The sequence below is a fragment of the Anomaloglossus baeobatrachus genome, chromosome 10 (genome assembly GCF_048569485.1).
Source record: "Anomaloglossus baeobatrachus isolate aAnoBae1 chromosome 10, aAnoBae1.hap1, whole genome shotgun sequence".
Taxonomy (NCBI): Eukaryota; Metazoa; Chordata; class Amphibia; order Anura; family Aromobatidae; genus Anomaloglossus; species Anomaloglossus baeobatrachus.
Genome location: NC_134362.1, coordinates 164,339,715 through 164,359,631, shown reverse-complemented (window position 1 = coordinate 164,359,631; position 19,917 = coordinate 164,339,715). Strand labels below are relative to the sequence as shown.

Here is a 19,917-nt window from a genome sequence, read left to right as displayed (position 1 = left end):
TGATTAGGATCAGGATGCCATCTTCTGCGAGGATCCACTACCGCACGTGGAGCGTTCTTCCTCCGGTGGTTTTGAAGAACACAGGATCTCTTCTCCTCTCTCCTTCTCTCGCCCCTCAAGTCAGGTCTGGATGCGAGTCTCACACTCTCCACGCTTAAAAGCCAAGTGTCGGCTCTGTAAATTCTGTTTCAGAGGACTCTCGCTTCTCACCCGCGGATCAAGGCCTTCATTCATGGAGTTGTCCATCCAGCTCCGCCGTATTGACGTTCACTAGAACTGTGGAATCTTATGCTAGTGCTGGGTTCGTTTCAAGGTCCGCCGTTTGCACCTTTCGAGATTCTTTCCTTCTCACCTGTTTTGGAGAGTGGTGTTCCTCGTTGCCATCACTTCTATACGAAGAATGTCCGAGTTGAAAGCTCTTTCGGTCCTTACCCCTTTTCGGGTCTTCCACCAAGACAAGGTGGTGCTCCGGTCGGATCCCTCCCTTCTACCCAGGGCAGTCTCACCGTTCCATCCAAATGAGGATTGTTTTCTTCGGCGCTCCATTGGGAGACCCAGACGATTGGGTGTATAGCACTGCCTCCGGAGGCCACACAAAGCATTACACTAAAAAGTGTAAGGCCCCTCCCCTTCTGGCTATACACCCCCCGTGGGATCACGGGCTGCTCAGTTTTCAAGCTTTGTGCGAAGGAGGTCAGACATCCACGCATAGCTCCACTGTTTAGTCAGCAGTAGCTGCTGACTATATCGGATGGAAGAAAAGAGGGCCCATACTAGGGCCCCCAGCATGCTCCCTTCTCACCCCATTCCTATTGGCGGTGTTTGTTAAGGTTGAGGTACCCATTGTGGGTACGGAGGCTGGAGCCCACATGCTGCTTTCCTTCCCCATCCCCCTGAGGGGCTCTGAGGAAGTGGGATCTTACCGGCCCCCAAGCCCTGAGGCCGGGCTCCATCCACAGACCCGTAGAACCTGCTGGATACGGAGCTGGGTACCGTTCAGGGACAAGGCCCTGCAACATTCAGGTACTCTGTGTCCCCGTATGGACAGGCCGCGCACACTCCAGCCTTGCTGGGTGTGCTAGTGCGCCGGGGACAGTAGCGCGGCACGCTGGGGTTACAGTCACTGCAGTTTCTCTGAGGGACTTTATGTGTTGGGAACTGCCGCGCCGGCCGCCCCTGGAGCGGCGGCGCGGCTGAGACTTGTGGTGCGCCGGGGACTTAGCGCCGACCGTGCTTTTACGACGGCGGCGCTTATAAATCTAGTCCCCGGCTTTTGCGGCCTAGCTCCGCTTCGTTCCCGCCCCCACCCTGTCAATCAGGGCAAGGGAGAGACGCTGTACGATAGTCAGCGCCGAGGGCTGGAGTCTTATTTACATACTCCAGCCCTCTCACTGAGCACAGTGGGACGCAGGTTTCCCGCACTTTGTCTGCACACGCCCAGGGCCCGCCCCTCTCCACAGGACGCCGGCAGCCATTCCTACATGCAGTCTGGCTGGAGAACGGACACAGGCTCTGGGAGACCCAGACAAGGGATTTCTGGCGACCACACACCCGCGTTAAGCGGGCGGTAAGCAGCACATTAGTGCTGGCCCCACTAGTGCCACAGTGTTATATTGGGGAATTTTTTTCTCTATAATATATATATATATATATATATATATATATATATATATATATATATATATATATATATATATATATATATATATATATATATATATATATATATATATATATATATATATATATATATATATATATATATATATATATATATATTGCACTGTACGGTCGCTTCTTGGCTGTATACCCTATATTGCTCTGAGGAGACGACAACATGTCATCCGCAAAACGCAAGGGTGCCAAGACACAGGCTGTATACGCTGCTTGTGCCGCTTGTGGGGCTGATCTACCGGCAGGTTCCAAGGACCCCCATTGTGTGCAATGTTCGGTCCCTGTGCCACTTCGTCAGCCGGAGCCTATGGTGGTAGTGGCCCAGGCAGAGTCACCGGTGAACCCTGTCCCGGTGACGGGGACAGAGTTTGCAGTTTTTGCTGACAAGATGTCTGTCACTATGACAAAAATCCTAGAGACCTTGCAGTCCAGGCCGGTCACTCAGACCATGGACACTGCTGCGTCAATGTTCCCCGGTCCCCCTCAGTTGGAGTTAATCCGTGCTTCAAGGGGGTCCCAGGCATCTCAGGCTGAAGGCTCTGACTCAGATGACAGTCCCAGGCAGCCTAAGCGAGCTCGCTGGGAGAGACCCTCCACGTCATCACGCGGATCAGGGTCTCAGCGAGAAGAGTCTCTGCATAATGAGACAGAGGAGGGTGATCAGGAGTCTAATCCTGAGACCGCTCTCAATCTGGATACTCCTGATGGTGACGCCATGGTAAATGACCTTATAGCGGCCATCAATAGACTGTTGGATATTTCTCCCCCAGCCCCTTCAGCAGAAGAGGCAGCTGCACAGCAGGAGAAGTTCCATTTCAGGTATCCCAAGCGTAAACTGAGTACTTTTCTGGACCACGCTGACTTCAGAGAATCAGTCCAGAAACACCATGCTTATCCAGACAAGCGTTTCTCCAAACGTCTTAAGGATACACGTTATCCCTTCCCTCCTGACGTGGTCAAACGCTGGACCCAGTGTCCAAAGGTGGATCCCCCAATCTCCAGGCTTGCGGCTAGATCCATAGTTGCAGTGGAGGATGGGGCTTCACTTAAAGGTGCCAATGACAGACAGATGGACCTTTGGTTGAAATCTGTCTATGAAGCTATCGGCGCGTCGTTTGCTCCAGCATTCGCGGCCGTGTGGGCACTCCAAGCTATTTCAGCTGGTCTGGCACAGGTGGACTCTATCATACGTCCAGCAGTGCCGCAAGTGGAGTCCTTAATTTCGCAAATGTCTGCGTTTGCGACCTATGCTATCAACGCTGTCCTGGACTCTACGAGCCGTACCTCAATGGCGTCTGCCAACTCGGTGGTTTTGCGCAGAGCCTTGTGGTTAAAAGAATGGAAAGCGGATTCTGCTTCCAAAAAATGTTTAACCAGCTTGCCACTATCTGTAGACAGACTGTTTGGTGAGCAATTGGCTGAAATCATTAAACAGTCCAAGGGTAAAGACTCCTCCTTACCCCAGCCCAGATCAAGCAAACCTCAACAAAGGAGGTGGCAGTCGAGGTTTCGGTCCTTTCGAGGCTCCGGCAAGGCCCAATTCTCCTCGTCCAAAGGGACTCCGAAGGAGCAAAGGGGCTCAGATTCCTGGCGGGCTCACTCACGCCCCAAGAAAGCAACCGGAGGAACCGCTTCCAAGGCGGCTGCCTCATGACTTTCGGCCTCCTCCCTCCGCATCCTCGGTCGGTGGCAGGCTCTCCCGCTTTTGCGACATTTGGCTGCCACAGGTCAAGGACCGGTGGGTAACAGACATTTTGTCTCACGGGTACAGGATAGAGTTCAGTTCTCGTCCTCCGCCTCGGTTCTTCAGAACTTCCCCACATCCCGACCGAGCAGATGCTCTTCTGCAGGCGGTGGGCTCACTAAGAGCAGAAGGAGTGGTGATCCCTGTTCCTCTTCAGGAACAAGGGCAAGGTTTTTACTCCAATCTCTTCGTGGTTCCAAAAAAGGACGGCTCGTTCCGTCCTGTTCTGGACCTAAAGCTGCTCAACAAGCATGTGAACGCCAGGCGGTTCCGGATGGAATCCCTCCGCTCCGTCATTGCCTCAATGTCTCAAGGAGATTTCCTTGCATCAATAGACATCAAAGATGCTTATCTCCACGTGCCGATTGCTACAGAGCACCAACGTTTTCTACGTTTTGTGATAAGAGACGAACATCTCCAGTTCGTGGCTCTGCCATTTGGTCTGGCGACAGCCCCACGGGTTTTCACCAAGGTCATGGCGGCAGTGGTAGCAGTCTTGCACTCCCAGGGACACTCGGTGATCCCTTACTTGGACGATCTACTTGTCAAAGCACCCTCTCAAGAGGCATGCCAACACAGCCTGAATGTTGCGCTGGAGACTCTCCAGACTTTCGGGTGGATCATCAACTTTTCAAAGTCAAACCTGGCACCGACTCAATCACTAACGTACCTTGGCATGGAGTTTCATACTCTCTCAGCGGTAGTGAAGCTTCCGCTGGACAAGCAGCGGTCACTACAGACAGGGGTACAGTCTCTCCTTCATGGTCAGTCGCACTCCTTAAGGCGCCTCATGCACTTCCTAGGGAAGATGGTGGCAGCAATGGAGGCAGTCCCGTTTGCACAGTTTCATCTGCGCCCACTTCAATGGGACATTCTCCGCCAATGGGACGGGAAGTCAACTTCCCTGGACAGGAAAGTCTCCCTTTCCCAGACGGCCAAGGACTCTCTGCAATGGTGGCTTCTTCCCACCTCATTATCACAGGGAAGATCATTCCTACCCCCATCCTGGGCAGTGGTCACGACAGACGCGAGTCTGTCAGGGTGGGGAGCAGTTTTTCTCCACCACAGGGCTCAAGGGACGTGGACTCAGCAGGAGTCCACCCTTCAGATCAATGTTCTGGAAATCAGGGCAGTGTATCTTGCCCTACTAGCCTTCCAGCAGTGGCTGGAAGGAAAGCAGATCCGAATTCAGTCGGACAACTCCACAGCGGTGGCATACATCAACCACCAAGGAGGGACACGCAGTCGGCAAGCCTTCCAGGAAGTCCGGCGGATTCTGTTGTGGGTGGAGGACAGAGCATCCACCATATCAGCGGTTCACATCCCGGGCGTAGAAAACTGGGAAGCAGACTTCCTCAGTCGCCAGGGTATGGACGCAGGGGAATGGTCCCTTCACCCGGACGTGTTTCAGGAAATCTGTCGCCGCTGGGGGGTGCCGGACGTCGACCTAATGGCGTCGCGGCACAACAACAAGGTCCCGACGTTCATGGCGCGGTCTCGCGATCAAAGAGCTCTGGCGGCAGACGCCTTAGTGCAAGATTGGTCGCAGTTCCGGCTCCCTTATGTGTTCCCACCTCTGGCACTCTTGCCCAGAGTGATACGCAAGATCAGATCCGATTGCAGCCGCGTCATACTCGTCGCCCCAGACTGGCCGAGGAGGTCGTGGTACCCGGATCTGTGGCATCTCACGGTCGGCCAACCGTGGACACTACCAGACCGACCAGACTTACTGTCCCAAGGGCCGTTTTTCCATCGGAATTCTGCGGCCCTGAACCTGACTGTGTGGCCATTGAGTCCTGGATCCTAGCGTCTTCAGGATTATCCCAAGGAGTCGTTGCCACCATGAGACAGGCTAGGAAGTCCACTTCTGCTAAGATCTACCACAGAACGTGGAGGATTTTCTTATCCTGGTGCTCTGCACAAGGAGTATCCCACTGGCCATTCGCGTTACCTACTTTTCTTTCCTTCCTGCAATCTGGGTTGGAAAAGGGCTTGTCGCTCGGCTCCCTTAAAGGGCAAGTCTCGGCACTATCCGTGTTTTTTCAGAAGCGTCTAGCACGTCTTTCTCAGGTGCGCACGTTCCTGCAGGGGGTTTGTCATATCGTCCCTCCGTACAGGCGGCCGTTAGATCCATGGGATCTAAACAGGGTACTAGTTGCTCTCCAGAAGCCGCCCTTCGAGCCTCTGAGGGATGTTTCACTTTCTCGTCTCTCACAGAAAGTGGCCTTTCTAGTGGCGGTCACGTCTCTTCGGAGAGTGTCTGAGCTAGCAGCGCTGTCATCCAAGGCTCCCTTCCTGGTGTTCCACCAGGACAAGGTAGTGCTGCGCCCCATTCAGGAGTTTCTCCCTAAGGTGGTATCCTCTTTTCATCTTAATCAGGATATCTCCTTGCCTTCCTTTTGTCCTCATCCAGTTCTTCGGTATGAAAAGGATTTACATTTGTTAGATCTGGTGAGAGCACTCAGAATCTACATTTCCCGCACGGCGCCCCTGCGCCGCTCGGATGCACTCTTTGTCCTTGTCGCTGGTAAGCGCAAAGGGTCGCAGGCTTCCAAAGCCACCCTGGCTCGATGGATCAAAGAACCAATTCTTGAAGCCTACCATTCTGCTGGGCTTCCGGTTCCATCAGGGCTGAAGGCCCACTCTACCAGAGCCGTGGGTGCGTCCTGGGCATTACGACACCAGGCTACGGCTCAACAGGTGTGCCAGGCAGCTACCTGGTCCAGTCTGCACACTTTCACCAAACATTATCAGGTGCATACCTATGCTTCGGCGGACGCCAGCCTAGGTAGAAGAGTCCTGCAGGCGGCAGTTACCTCCCCGTAGGGGAAGGCTGTCTTTGCAGCTCTAACATGAGGTATTTCTTTACCCACCCAGGGACTGCTTTTGGACGTCCCAATCGTCTGGGTCTCCCAATGGAGCGCCGAAGAAGGGAATTTTGTTACTTACCGTAAATTCCTTTTCTTCTAGCTCCTATTGGGAGACCCAGCACCCGCCCTGTTGTCCTTCGGGATTGTTGGTTTTTTTCGGGTACACATGTTGTTCATGTTGAACGGTTTTCAGTTCTCCGATGTTACTTCGGAGTGAATTTGTTTAAACCAGTTATTGGCTTTCCTCCTTCTTGCTTTAGCACTAAAACTGAGCAGCCCGTGATCCCACGGGGGGTGTATAGCCAGAAGGGGAGGGGCCTTACACTTTTTAGTGTAATGCTTTGTGTGGCCTCCGGAGGCAGTGCTATACACCCAATCGTCTGGGTCTCCCAATAGGAGCTAGAAGAAAAGGAATTTACGGTAAGTAACAAAATTCCCTTCTTCTCTGTCCTCCGGTCCTGGTCCTTCTCACAGCCTTGACAGCGCTTTGTATACTCTGGACCTGATGCGAGCCTTTAGACTCTACGCCTCCAGGACCGCGCCCTTCCGTAAGACGGTTGGTCTGTTAATCATTCCTTCCGGACCCAAGAGGGGCATGCTGGTACCCAGGGCCTCAATTGCCAGATGGATCCTTTCCGCCATTTCCGAGGCCTCTTGGATAAAGGACAGATCTCTGCCATGGGGAGTAAAGGCGCACTCTACCCGTGCAGTGGGAATCTCTTGGCCGATTACGCATCAGACGTCGGCCGACCAGGTCCGTGGCACCGCCACCTGGTCTAGTCTGCACTCCTTTACCAGATTCTACCAGCTTCACACCCAAGCATCGGCAGAGGCCAGTCTTGGGGAAAATAGGTTTTGCAGGCGGCAGTAGCACACCTGTACAAGGTAGGTGCATTTACATCTTGGGCAAGCCCGCCGAGAGAGGCCGTTTCCTTCCTATCCGCGTTGCTTACCTCTTCCCACGTAGGGACTGCTTTTCAATGTCCCACGGTCCTGTGTCCCCCAATGAAACAAAAGGATTTTTGTGTACTCACCGTAAAATCTTTCTGAGTCTTCATTGGGGGACACAGCACCCACCCTGCTTGTTTTCTTACATATTGCCTGTCACAGTGGCCCAGGTTCCCTGACCATGTGTTGCACGGCTACTTTGTTGTAGTTATTACCTTGACTTATGTATGGTTGTGTTTTTGTACTCCTCCTACTGCTTGTGCACTAAACTGATTTAGGTCCGCCTCTGGCTCGGAGTGTACAACTACTAGGGAGGAGCTAACCTTTTTTTTGTTTACTTAGTGTCAGCCTCCTAGTCACAGCAGCATACACCCACGGTCCTGTGTCCCCCAATGAAGACTCAGAGAAAGATTTTACAGTGAGTACACAAAAATCCTTCTATATGCTTCCGGGAGGTATAACAGAGCTGCAGTGCACTACGGAGTATGGTAAGGATTTGCTAAAGATGATGTGCCCTAAATTATGGTGCATCCTCTGCTTAATGTGGCAATCAGTGAAAAAGTTTTATTTCTCTGACGCCTCATTGGGGGACACAGGACCATGGGTGTTATGCTGCCTATCCATAGGAGGACACTAAGTAGATGCAAAAGCATAGCTCCTCCTCTGCAGTATACACCCCCTGGCCGGGCCAGGCAACCTCAGTTTTAGCTTAGTGTCTGTAGGAGGCACTTCCTTTCAAGGTTTGTTATTTTTTGAGGGCGAATGTTTCCTTTTGGGACTGATCTCCCACTATCAACGGGCGGGAACGTGGAGTGTCTCCTCCACGTACCCCCTCCTGCGACGCTGGATCCTGGGCTGGACGACAGGTTCCACAGACACCGATTTTCCAAAGCCCTGGGTAGAGGCCTGTGCCCCTATAGCCCAATTCCTCAGCCCCTCTTTGCAGGCTCTGAGTTGAATATGGTACCGGTGTGACCGGACACAGCAAGCTGACTCTGCTATTTTCACTGACTGGACGGAAGCAGTGTTTTAAGGTGAGATCCCCCCCTGACTGGTTTCCCAGACAAAGGGAGAAAAGACACTGCAGGGAAGGCTCCCAGGACATTTACAGTATTTATTATGAGAAAGTCCCTTGCTGAGTGCAAGGAGAAGAGCCCCAAGGATCCTGCACACACAGTGTTAACTTTTCTCTAGCTTGCTGGCTGGAGGAGGGGGGAAGTCACTCCTGTTTGCAGAAAGTCCTGCAGATAATTTCCTGGTGGCAGGGGGAGGGCCCAGGGCTCAGGGACTCAAGCTGTTTATTTGCTCTGTTTATTTGCTCTAGCAGAAAAGCCGGCTGATAACCACCACGCTCCACGGCTTCTGAAGAGCTGGAGGCGGGAGAATGCTGTTTATACCAAGAGGATTCCTTGGTTTCAGCCTCCCCAGATGATCAAGCTGCAATAGACTCCCTTATAGCAGCAATCAACCAAACTCTGCATGTGGAGGATCCCCCATCCACTACCACTGACCATGTGGTCTCCTTTAAGAGGGCAAGGAAACCCCAAAAGGTTTTCGCTGATCACCCAGAGTTTCAGGATATCCTCACAAAGCAAAGGGAGAAGCCTGACAGGCGCTTCGGTAACCGAAAACTCATGGAGTCCCGGTACCCTTTTGCCGATCCGCCCTCGGTCGACCCCCCCCCCCCCCCCCCCCGGGTCTCCCGCCTTACCACAAAGACGATCCTGTCTTTACCCGATGGTTCCTCCATCAAGGACCCGACATAAGTGGAGCACCTCGCCCGCTCTGCTTTTGAGGCTGTGGGTTCCTCCCTCTCGCCCTCCTTTGCCGCTGTGTGGGTCGCAAAGGCGATCTTGGTCTGGGCAGAATCCTTTAACACTTCGCTTGAGGAATCCCAGTTCACTCAGACCTTCACAGAGGTAACAGCTCAAATTGCCGCTGCGACGGAGTACCTCATGCAGGCCTCCATGGACGCTGCTACCTGCGCAGCGTTTGCCGCCTCAAATACCATAGCCATCCGTAGAGCTCTCTGGCTCCGACAATGGCCAGCGGACTCTGCCTCCAAGAAGTCTCTCACGGGCCTTCCCTTTTTTCCAGACCGATTGTTTGACGAACGTCTGGACAAGCTAATTTCTGACGCCACGGGAGGAAAGAGTACCTCCCTCCCCCAGCTGAAGTCCAGGACGTCCTTCACCAGACGTCCACAGTCCTCGTTCCGCTCCTTTCGGAACTCATTTGGTTGGTCGACATCCCGTGCTGTCCCCGCCACCAGCCACGGACTACGCAGGGACCGACCAACCTCAGCTCTCCCCGAAACCCACTTCGTCATGGCAGCCTAGACCGAAACAGTCCAGGACTAGGTAGACTAGGCCACGACGTTTTCCCCCCTCATGACTCCTTCGGCGCCCCGGAAGACACACTCATTGTAGGAGGTCGACTGCGGCTCTTTCAACACATCTGGGCTGCCGCCTCAGACAACAAATGGGTGCGAGACCTTGTGTCTTCCGGATACCACATAGAACCGACTCGGGGGTCGGGTCCGAAATTCTTTCTCTCAAACCCCCCAAAGACTCGAAAATGACGCAAAGCTTTTTTCTCAGCAATCCACTCGCTCCAAACAGCAGGAGAGATAATACCTGTCCCAGACGACGAGAAGTTCGGGGGTTTTTATTCCAACCTCTTTGTGGTCCCCAAAAAGGATGGGTCAGTTCGACATCAGGCTTCAGTGGAAGAGGTGTGTAAGGCTGCAACCTGGTCAAGCCTAAATACGTTTTCAAAGCATTACAGAGTCCATACCCAGGTTTCAACTGAGGCAAATCTGGGTAGGAAAATTCTGAAAACGGCAGAGCACCTCTCTCAGTAGGCGCTCCAGGCTGTCTGGGACTGGTTCCTAGTCCTTGGGTTGTGTTGTCGTCTTTTATTTTTCCCACCCATGGACTGCTTTAGGACGTCCCATGGTCCTGTGTCCCCCAATGAGGCGTCAGAGAAAAACGGATTTTTGTGTACTCACCGTAAAATCGTTTTCTCTTAGCCATCATTGGGGGACACAATACCCGCCCTGTTGGGCCTTGGTTCTCTCAGTACCTTATTTGGTTATGACTCTTCTTTTCTCATGTTCCTCTGAGGTTTTTTACTGTGTGTGTTTTTTTTTTTTCTCTCGTACTGCTTGTGTACTAAAACTGAGGCTGCCTGGCCCGGCCAGGGGGTGTATACTGCAGAGGAGGAGCTATGCTTTTGCATCTACTTAGTGTCCTCCTATAAATAGGCAGCATAACACCCATGGTCCTGTGTCCCCCAATGATGGCTAAGAGAAAACTATTTTACGGTGAGTACACACAAATCTGTTTTTTTTTTTCTATTTATTACAGCTGCTGTTTTGGGGGGTTAAGTCCCGAGACTCCCTCCAAAAGATCACTTTAGCAAGCAGAAGCACTCTTTTGAGCAATCAGTATTGGTCTCAATTCTCGGACCCCCACCGATCTGCTACTTGTTTAAAAGGAATCAGTCAGCAGGGTTTTGCTATGTGAACTGAGAGCAGCATGATGTAGGGGCTGAGACCCTGAAAGCAGCAATATCACTTACTGGAGTTTTGATAAAATCACTGTTTTATCTGCTGCAGATCTACCAGTCCTCTAAATGCTGAGCTCTGTATAACTCTACCCACACCACTTATTGGCAGCTTTCGGCCATATGCAAAGTGTGAACAGAAAGCCAATCCGTTGGCAGGGGAGGAGTTATACAGAGAAGTTAATTAGGCTATGGGCCCACTGGCTCTCGTACTTGCGGATGTATCCGCAGGTACGAGCGCATGTTTCCCGCACCAGCCCGCCGGCATCCGCAGCTATTTTTAGCTGCGAGATTCCAGCGGAATAGCTGCGGGAAACATGCGGACATTCATGCGGCTTACCTGCGGACGTCCCGGCCTCGATCTCCATAGCGGAGGGCCGGGATTTCCGCAGGTAATTACGCAGGAATAATTGACATGCAGTTACGTGTGGCTGCGGGACATCCGCAGCATATTCCACAGTCGCACTTTCCGCAGTGTGGACACAGCACTCCCCATGTCCCATAGGATAACATGGGGAGTGTCTGTACATGCTAAAACCTGCGGATTTATCTGGAAAATCCAGAAAAATCCGCAGGTTTTCCGCGGCAAAATCCACAGAAACAAGCTCCCGTGGGCACATAGCCTTAAGGTGGCTTTACACACTGCAACATCTCAAACGACATCGCTGTAACGTCACCGGTTTTGTGACGTAATAGCGACCTACCCAGCGACATTGCAGTGTGTGAAACACATCAGCGACCTGGCCCCTGCTGTGATGTTGCTGATTGCTACAAATCGTTCAGGACCATTCTTTGAGACTTTGCTGCACAGCGGGAAACAAAGGACCAGTGTGTAAAGGGGACTTAACACTGGAACCGAGTGATGTGTCACAATATCTGTCAATCACTATTCTGTCAGTCGGTCTCTCCCTCTCGGCCTCTATTCTCTCTCTGTCGGTCCGTCACTATCTCTGTCCCTCTCTCACAGTCTGTCGGTCATTTTCCCCTCCTCTCTCATACTCCCCGATCCCCGGCGCGGCACTGCACGGCATTCACACTGCTCCGGCGGCTTTTACTATTTTGAAAAAGCCGGCCGCTCATTAAACAATTTCGTATTCCCTACTTTCCCCGCCCACAGGCGCCTATGATTGGTTGCAGTGAGACATGGCCCCACGCTGAGTGACAGGTGTCTCACTGCACCCAATCACAGCAGCCGGTGGGCGTGTCTATACTGTGCAGTGAAATAAATAATTAAATAATTAAAAACGGCGTGCGGTCCCCCCCAATTTTAATACCAGCCAGATAAAGCCATACGGCTGAAGGCTGGTATTCTCAGGATGGGGAGCTCCACGTTATGGGGAGCCCCCCAGTCTAACAATATCAGTCAGCAGCCGCCCAGAATTGCCGCATACATTAGATGCGACAGTTCTGGGACTGTACCCGGCTCTTCCCGATTTGCCCTGGTGCGTTGTCAAATCGGGGTAATAAGGAGTTATTGGCAGCCCATAGCTGCCAATAAGTCCTAGATTAATCATGTCAGGCGTCTCCCCGAGATTCCTTCCATGATTAATCTGTAAATTACAGTAAATAAACACACCCGAAAAAATCCTTTATTAGAAATAAAAAACACAAACACATTCCCTCATCACCAATTTAATAAGCCCCAAAAAGCCCTCCTTGTCCGGCGTAATCCACGGACCTCCAGCGTCGCTTCCAGCTCAGCTGCATGCAGGTGACAGGTGCAGCAGAAGACACCGCCGCTCCTGTCACCTCCACGCAGCTAATGAAGACAGCCGCGCGATCAGCTGAGCTGTCACTGAGGTTACCCGCTGTCACTGGATCCAGCGGTGGATGCAGCGGTGGCCTGCGGGTAACCTCAGTGACAGCTCAGCTGATCGCGCTACTCACCGCCGCTCCGGTCAGCTCCAGGCAGCAACTGAGGTGAGTAGCGCGATCAGCTGAGCTGTCACTGAGGTTACCCGCGGCCACCGCTGGATCCAGGTAACCTCAGTGACAGCTCAGCTGATCGCGCTATTGCCTTCATTAGCTGCGTGGAGGTGACAGGTGCGGCGGTGTCTTCTGCTGCTCCTGTCACCTGCATGCAGCAGAGCTGGAAGCGACGCTGGAGGTCCATGGATTACGCCGGACAAGGAGGGCTTTTTGGGGCTGATTTAAATTGATGATGAGGGAATGTGTTTGTGTTTTTTATTTCTAATAAATGACTTTTTCAGTTTGTGTGTGTGTGTGTGTGTGTGGTGTGTGTGTGTGTGTGTTTTTTATTTACTGTAATTTACAGATTAGATTAATCATGGAAGGTATCTCATAGACTCCTGACATGATTAAAGGAGTTGTCCGACATTAGCTTAACAAAAATTTTTGAGTTTATCTGTGCTGTATTGTCATATAAATCACCCCTACATTGTTATTTTTTGTTTTCTAACTTTTGTTCCTCTTGAATTATACCTTTATTCTCTGCAGCTTCTTGTTTACATTCAGCTCTAGCAAACTGACCACTTCCTGTGCAAAACCTCCCAGTCACAGCTGTCACCGCCCAGCCTCAGTGTCCAGCCGCACCCTCTGCCCGCCCCTGCACACACATTCCCTGTCAGTATATTCTTGCCCAGCACCTGACCTGGTATCACTACAGCATTGCAAATAACAGCCCACATCGGGCTCTGCACCGTACACGCACACACATGGCTCTGCACCGTACACGCACACACATGGCTCTGCACCGTACACGCACACACATGGCTCTGCACCGTAAACGCACACACATGGCTCTGCACCGTACATGCACACACATGGCTCTGCACACGCACACATATGGCTCTGTACCGCACACGCACACACATGGCTCTGCACCGTACACGCACACACATGGCTCTGCACCGTACACGCACACACATGGCTCTGCACCGTAAACGCACACACATGGCTCTGCACCGTAAACGCACACACATGGCTCTGCACACGCACACATATGGCTCTGTACCGCACACGCACACATTATGGCTCTGCACCGTACACGCACACACATGGCTCTGCACACGCACACATATGGCTCTGTACCGCACACGCACACATATGGCTCTGCACCGTACACACATGGCTCTGCACACGCACACACATGGCTCTGCACCGTACACATATGGCTCTGTACCGCACACGCACACATATGGCTCTGAACACGCACACACATGGCTCTGCACCGTACACGCACACATGGCTCTGCACACGCACACATATGGCTCTGTACCGCACACGCACACATATGGCTCTGTACCGTACACGCACACATATGGCTCTGCACCGTACACGCACACACATGGCTCTGCACACGCACACATATGGCTCTGTACCGCACACATATGGCTCTGCACCGTACACGCACACACATGGCTCTGCACACACATGGCTCTGCACCGTACACATATGGCTCTGTACCGCACACGCACACATATGGCTCTGCACACGCACACACATGGCTCTGCACACGCACACACATGGCTCTGCACCGTACACGCACACACATGGCTCTGCACCGTACACGCACACACATGGCTCTGCACCGTACACGCACACACAGCTCTGCACACGCACACATAGCTCTGCACACGCACACATATGGCTCTGTACCGCACACACACATATGGCTCTGCACCGTACACGCACACACATATGGCTCTGCACACGCACACACATGGCTCTGCACACGCACACACATGGCTCTGCACCGTACACATATGGCTCTGTACCGCACACGCACACATATGGCTCTGCACACGCACACACATGGCTCTGCACCGTAAACGCACACACATGGCTCTGCACCGTACACGCACACACATGGCTCTGTACCGCACACGCACACATATGGCTCTGCACCGTACACGCACACACATGGCTCTGCACACGCACACATATGGCTCTGTACCGCACACGCACACATGGCTCTGTACCGCACACGCACACATATGGCTCTGCACCGTACACGCACACACATGGCTCTGCACACGCACACATATGGCTCTGTACCGCACACGCACACATATGGCTCTGCACCGTACACGCACACACATGGCTCTGCACACGCACACACATGGCTCTGCACCGTACACATATGGCTCTGTACTGCACACGCACACATATGGCTCTGCACACGCACACACATGGCTCTGCACCGTAAACGCACACACATGGCTCTGTACCGCACACGCACACATATGGCTATGCACCGTACACGCACACACATGGCTCTGCACACGCACACATATGGCTCTGCACCGTACACGCACACATATGGCTCTGCACCGTACACATATGGCTCTGCACCGTACACGCACACACATGGCTCTGCACACGCACACATATGGCTCTGTACCGCACACGCACACATATGGCTCTGTACCGCACACGCACACATATGGCTCTGCACCGTACACGCACACACATGGCTCTGCACACACATGGCTCTGCACACGCACACATATGGCTCTGTACCGCACATGCACACATATGGCTCTGCACACGCACACACATGGCTCTGCACCGTACACATATGGCTCTGTACCGCACACGCACACATATGGCTCTGTACCGCACACGCACACATATGGCTCTGCACACGCACACACATGGCTCTGCACCGTACACGCACACACATGGCTCTGCACCGTACACGCACACACATGGCTCTGCACCGTACACGCGCACACACATGGCTCTGCACACGCACACACATGGCTCTGCACCGTAAACGCACACACATGGCTCTGCACACGCACACATATGGCTCTGTACCGCACACGCACACACATGGCTCTGCACCGTACACGCACACACATGGCTCTGCACACGCACACATATGGCTCTGCCAGCCCCCCCATCCCCATCCCCATAGGGAACACATGTGGAGTACATACTCACCTGTCCTCGGTCCCCGCCGCTCCTGCACGTTCGTGCGCTGTCTGTGCTCTGTTCAGCACAGTAGTGACGTCACCGCTGTGCTGCAGATTGCACAGACAGCGGGAGGGACAGTGATGAGAAGCAGCGCTGCGCTGCTTCTCATCAGCACTTTCAAATGTAGCGGCATCGGTGATCTGTGATGCCGGTACATTTGAATGTGCGATCCTGGGCAGGGGGCCCGGTGCTGGAGCTGACACCACGGCAGCTGCCGCCAGGCCCCGCCCCCAGGTCACGGACCCCCACAGCAGTGCAGGGGGAGGTTACTGTAGACACCCAGCAGGGAGGTGACATGCTGCTCCACATTTGCATGTCAACATGGCCCTGCCCATGTAGACGTGCAAAGACCGGAAGCAGCAAAATCGCGGCAGGAGCGGTCACATGACCGCTCTGAGCCGGGGGAGAGGGGCTGACAGCGGGGCAGGTAAGTGGTCTCTATCTACTTACCTGCCCCAATGTAGCCCAATAGGGAAATAAAAAAAAAAGTCAAAGAAGCCGGATAACCCCTTTAATCTAGGACTTATTGGCAGCTATGGGCTACCAATAACTCCTTATTACCCCGATTTGCCAACGCACCAGGGCAAATCGGGAAGAGCCGGGTACAGTCCCAGAACTGTCGCATCTAATGTATGCTGCAATTCTGGGCGGTTGCTGACTGATATGGTTAGGCTGGGGGGCTCCCCATAACGTGGAGCTCCCCATCCTGAGAATACCAGCCTTCAGCTGTATGGCTCTATCTGGCTGGTATTAAAATTGGGGGGGACCGCACGCTGGTTTTTTTTTAAATTTATTTATTTCACTGCACCGTATAGACACGCCCACCGGCTGCTGTGATTGGGTGTAGTGAGACACCTGTCACTCAGCGTGGGGGCGTGTCTCACTGCAACCAATCATAGGTGCCTGTGGGCGGAGAAAGTAGGGAATACGAAATTGTTTTAATGAGCGGCCGGCTTTTTCAAAATAGTAAAAGCCGCCGCAGCAGTGTGAATGCCGTGCAGTGCCGTGCCGGGGATCGGTGAGTATGAGAGAGGAGGGGAAAATGACCGACAGACTGAGAGAGAGGGACAGAGATAGTGACGGACCGACAGAGAGAGAATAGAGACCGAGAGGGAGAGACCGACTGACAGAGAATAGTGATTGACAGACATTGTGACACATCACTCGTTTCCAGTGTTTGACTAGCTAGGTCGTTCTGCAGGTACGGATCGCTGTTGCGTCGTTGGCCAGGTTTGCCTGTTTGACAGCTCACCAGAGACTCACCAGAGACTTTGTAGCGATCCTGGCCAGGTTGGAATCGCTGGTGGGATCGCTGAAAGTCTCTGTGTAAAGCTGGGTTTACACACTGCAACATCTCAAACGACATCGCTGTAACGTCACCGGTATTGTGACGCAATAGCGATGTTGTTTGCGATGTTGCAGTGTGTGAAACCTATCAGCGACCCGGCCCCTGCTGTGAAGTTGTAATCGTTACAAATCGTTCAGGACCATTCCTAGGTCCTTTGTTTCCCGCTGTGCAGCATGAAGTTTCAGTGTGTGAAGACTTTGCAGCGACTTTGTTAGCAACTTCCCTTTCAAAAGGCTGCTTATCAACGTCCCCAACAACCAGCTAGGTCGCTCTGCAGGTCCGGATCGCTGTTGAGTTGTTGGCCAGGTTTGCCTGTTTGAACGCTCACCAGCGACTTAGCAGAGACTTAGGGAGGTCGCTGTTACGTCACAAAATCGGTGACGTTACAGCGATGTCCTTTGCGATGTTGCAGTGTGTAAACCCAGCTTTAAGGGGCCTTTAGGCATGAGACACCTAGTTCTGTTGTGATAATCTCCTGCTGATAAAACACTGATTAGTAAGTGACACATCACTGGAATCAGACTCTTTGCCTCTACATCATGCTGCTCTCAGATTACATAGCAAAACCTATTCATAGATTCCCTTTAATGTGTTTGGGCAGGATGGTGCGTGCAAACAGAGTGCATTGTTAAACAATTGTGTAAAATTATTTGTGTCCTTTTTTTTTTTTTAACTACTTTTCTTGACATTGATTTTCAATAATTCAGCCTGGCTTGTTGTAAGAATTTCAAGAACAATTCACAATGGAATGAAACTTTATATAATATGCTTCTTCCTCGTAGTGTGGGCATTGTGAGCCTCAGCCTGCCGGATTTACAGGACACCCAACCAATCAAGATGCTGAGAAAAGAGGGAAGGAGGAGGACGTTGCGCGTTTCTGAATTTGAGAGGGAAGTTGATGAAAGACTGGCTAAGGACACAGGTAGGATTATATTTTTTTACATTGATGGCAAATATCCTTAGGATAAGTAATCAATGTCTGATCGGCCGGTGTTCGACACCCAGCACCGCAGCCAATCAGCTGTCATTGGTCCCGGCGGTAGCAGGCAGATGGAAATGCTCATTTCCGGAGCTGCTCCGTCAACTGATGGTACTGCACATCCGCCTTTTATTGATCTGATTTTTTTTTTTTTTTTTTTTAAATCAGAAATTTTTATTGCATTTTAAAACTTTCATAAACATAACAACAAATTGTGAGGGTAGTCCTCACACATCCCCCCCCCACCCTCTTCCGGTCGACAGTCTCACCCCTCCACTCTCTGCATCCCTCTTTATTCACATAATGACCTGCCCTCCTTATTTCTCAGCCACTGCGATCTTTCCTTTCCTACCTATAGTCTAAATATCCTATCTTTCAGTAGATCAAATGACGCTAATCCTGGAAAGTCCAGCCACTTGCTCCAAATCTTCTCATATTGAGTTCTCCTTCCCCTCTTAATATAAACCTTTTTCTCCATATAAATAATATAATTCACTTTTTCAACAAATTCCTTACGTGTCGGTGCTTTTTCAGATAGCCAATATAAGGCAATTAGTTTCCTTGCTGCATACAACAATCGTGGCACTGCCAGTTTCTCTTGTTCATCCGCCCCCACTTCCTCCACATAGCCCAGCGCACACACCAGCGGGTTCCCCACTACATCCACATAGCCCAGCACACACACCAGCGGGTTTCTGGGTATGTCCACTTGCATCACTGATTGAATTAAATTTTAACACTGTGATCCTGAACCCTTGTAAACACGGGCATTCCCACATGTGCATGATCCCTGCTTCTTCCACAGTACATTTTGGACACTTGGAATCTGTTCTCACTCCCACTTTCTTCATCCACACGGGGGTTCTATATACTCTGTATATAACATATAATTTCGATAGCCATTTTGCCTCGCTCAGTGATATTTTGATGACCTATTGCAAAATAGACTCCCATTTCTCCTCCCCAATTTCTCCCAAATCTTCCACCCACCTTGCATATGCCCCAATTTGTTGCCTCCCAACCGACATGGACAGAAGTCCCCGGTAGACCATCGATATACATCCTGCCGTCCCTCTCTGCGTCCCTAATATATTAATTACACTATCTGATTGTATAACAATTGGTGTTATTCTGTTCTGCGATTCAAATGCGTGACGTAGCTGCAGGTATTTATAAAACATACTATGTCCCAGTGGGAAGTCTTTTAGCAGTACTTCAAAAGTCTGTTTCCATCCATCACTTGGGAGAGGTACCAGATACCAATTCTCCTCCATTGCTCAAATTCTTTAAGGCTATGTGCGCACTGGAAAATGGAATTTTCTCAAAAAAATTCCGCAGGTATTCAAATATTACTGCACCCGCGGTAAAAAAACGCGGCAAACCGCACCCGAAAACCGCTTGCGGTTTGCTGCGGTTTTACCGCGGTATTGCCGCGGTTTTGCCGTGTGCGGGTTGGCAAATGTGCTTTATTGCATTCAATGCAATAAAGCACATTGAAGAAAAAAAAAAATAAAAATCATTTCCTTCTTTTAGATAGCTGGATAAAGAGACAGAAGAATAGATAGAGGGATAGATAGACAGAGGACAGATCGCTGCATTTCCCACGGTCGGCAGTGAGTTCACATTACCTGCCGTGGGATATGCCCTGGAGTTACCTCTGCTGTCTCCCTGCGAGGCTGCATTCAGCAGTGTCTGTGTCAGTCGCGGCTGGATGTAAGCAGCGCAGGACGCCGGAGCTGTGGATTACGCCGGATCTTTGTTTCGGGAGGGGTTAATAAAAGGGTGAACTAGGCTTGTTTGTGTGTTATTTAAAATAAAGGATTTTTCTGTGTGTTTTATTCACTTT

At 51.7% G+C, this 19,917-nt stretch overlaps 1 protein-coding gene across 1 annotated transcript in view; it reads left to right on the top strand.

Moving 5' to 3' along the window:
* The window catches only part of SLC6A2 (solute carrier family 6 member 2), a 378,218-nt gene that overhangs the window by 105,288 nt on the left and 253,013 nt on the right, over positions 1 to 19,917 (top strand). The window contains exon 6 of the mRNA XM_075325426.1: positions 17,875 to 18,014. Within this exon, the coding sequence (XP_075181541.1) occupies positions 17,875 to 18,014 (140 nt within the window). The remainder of the gene's footprint in view (positions 1 to 17,874; positions 18,015 to 19,917) is intronic.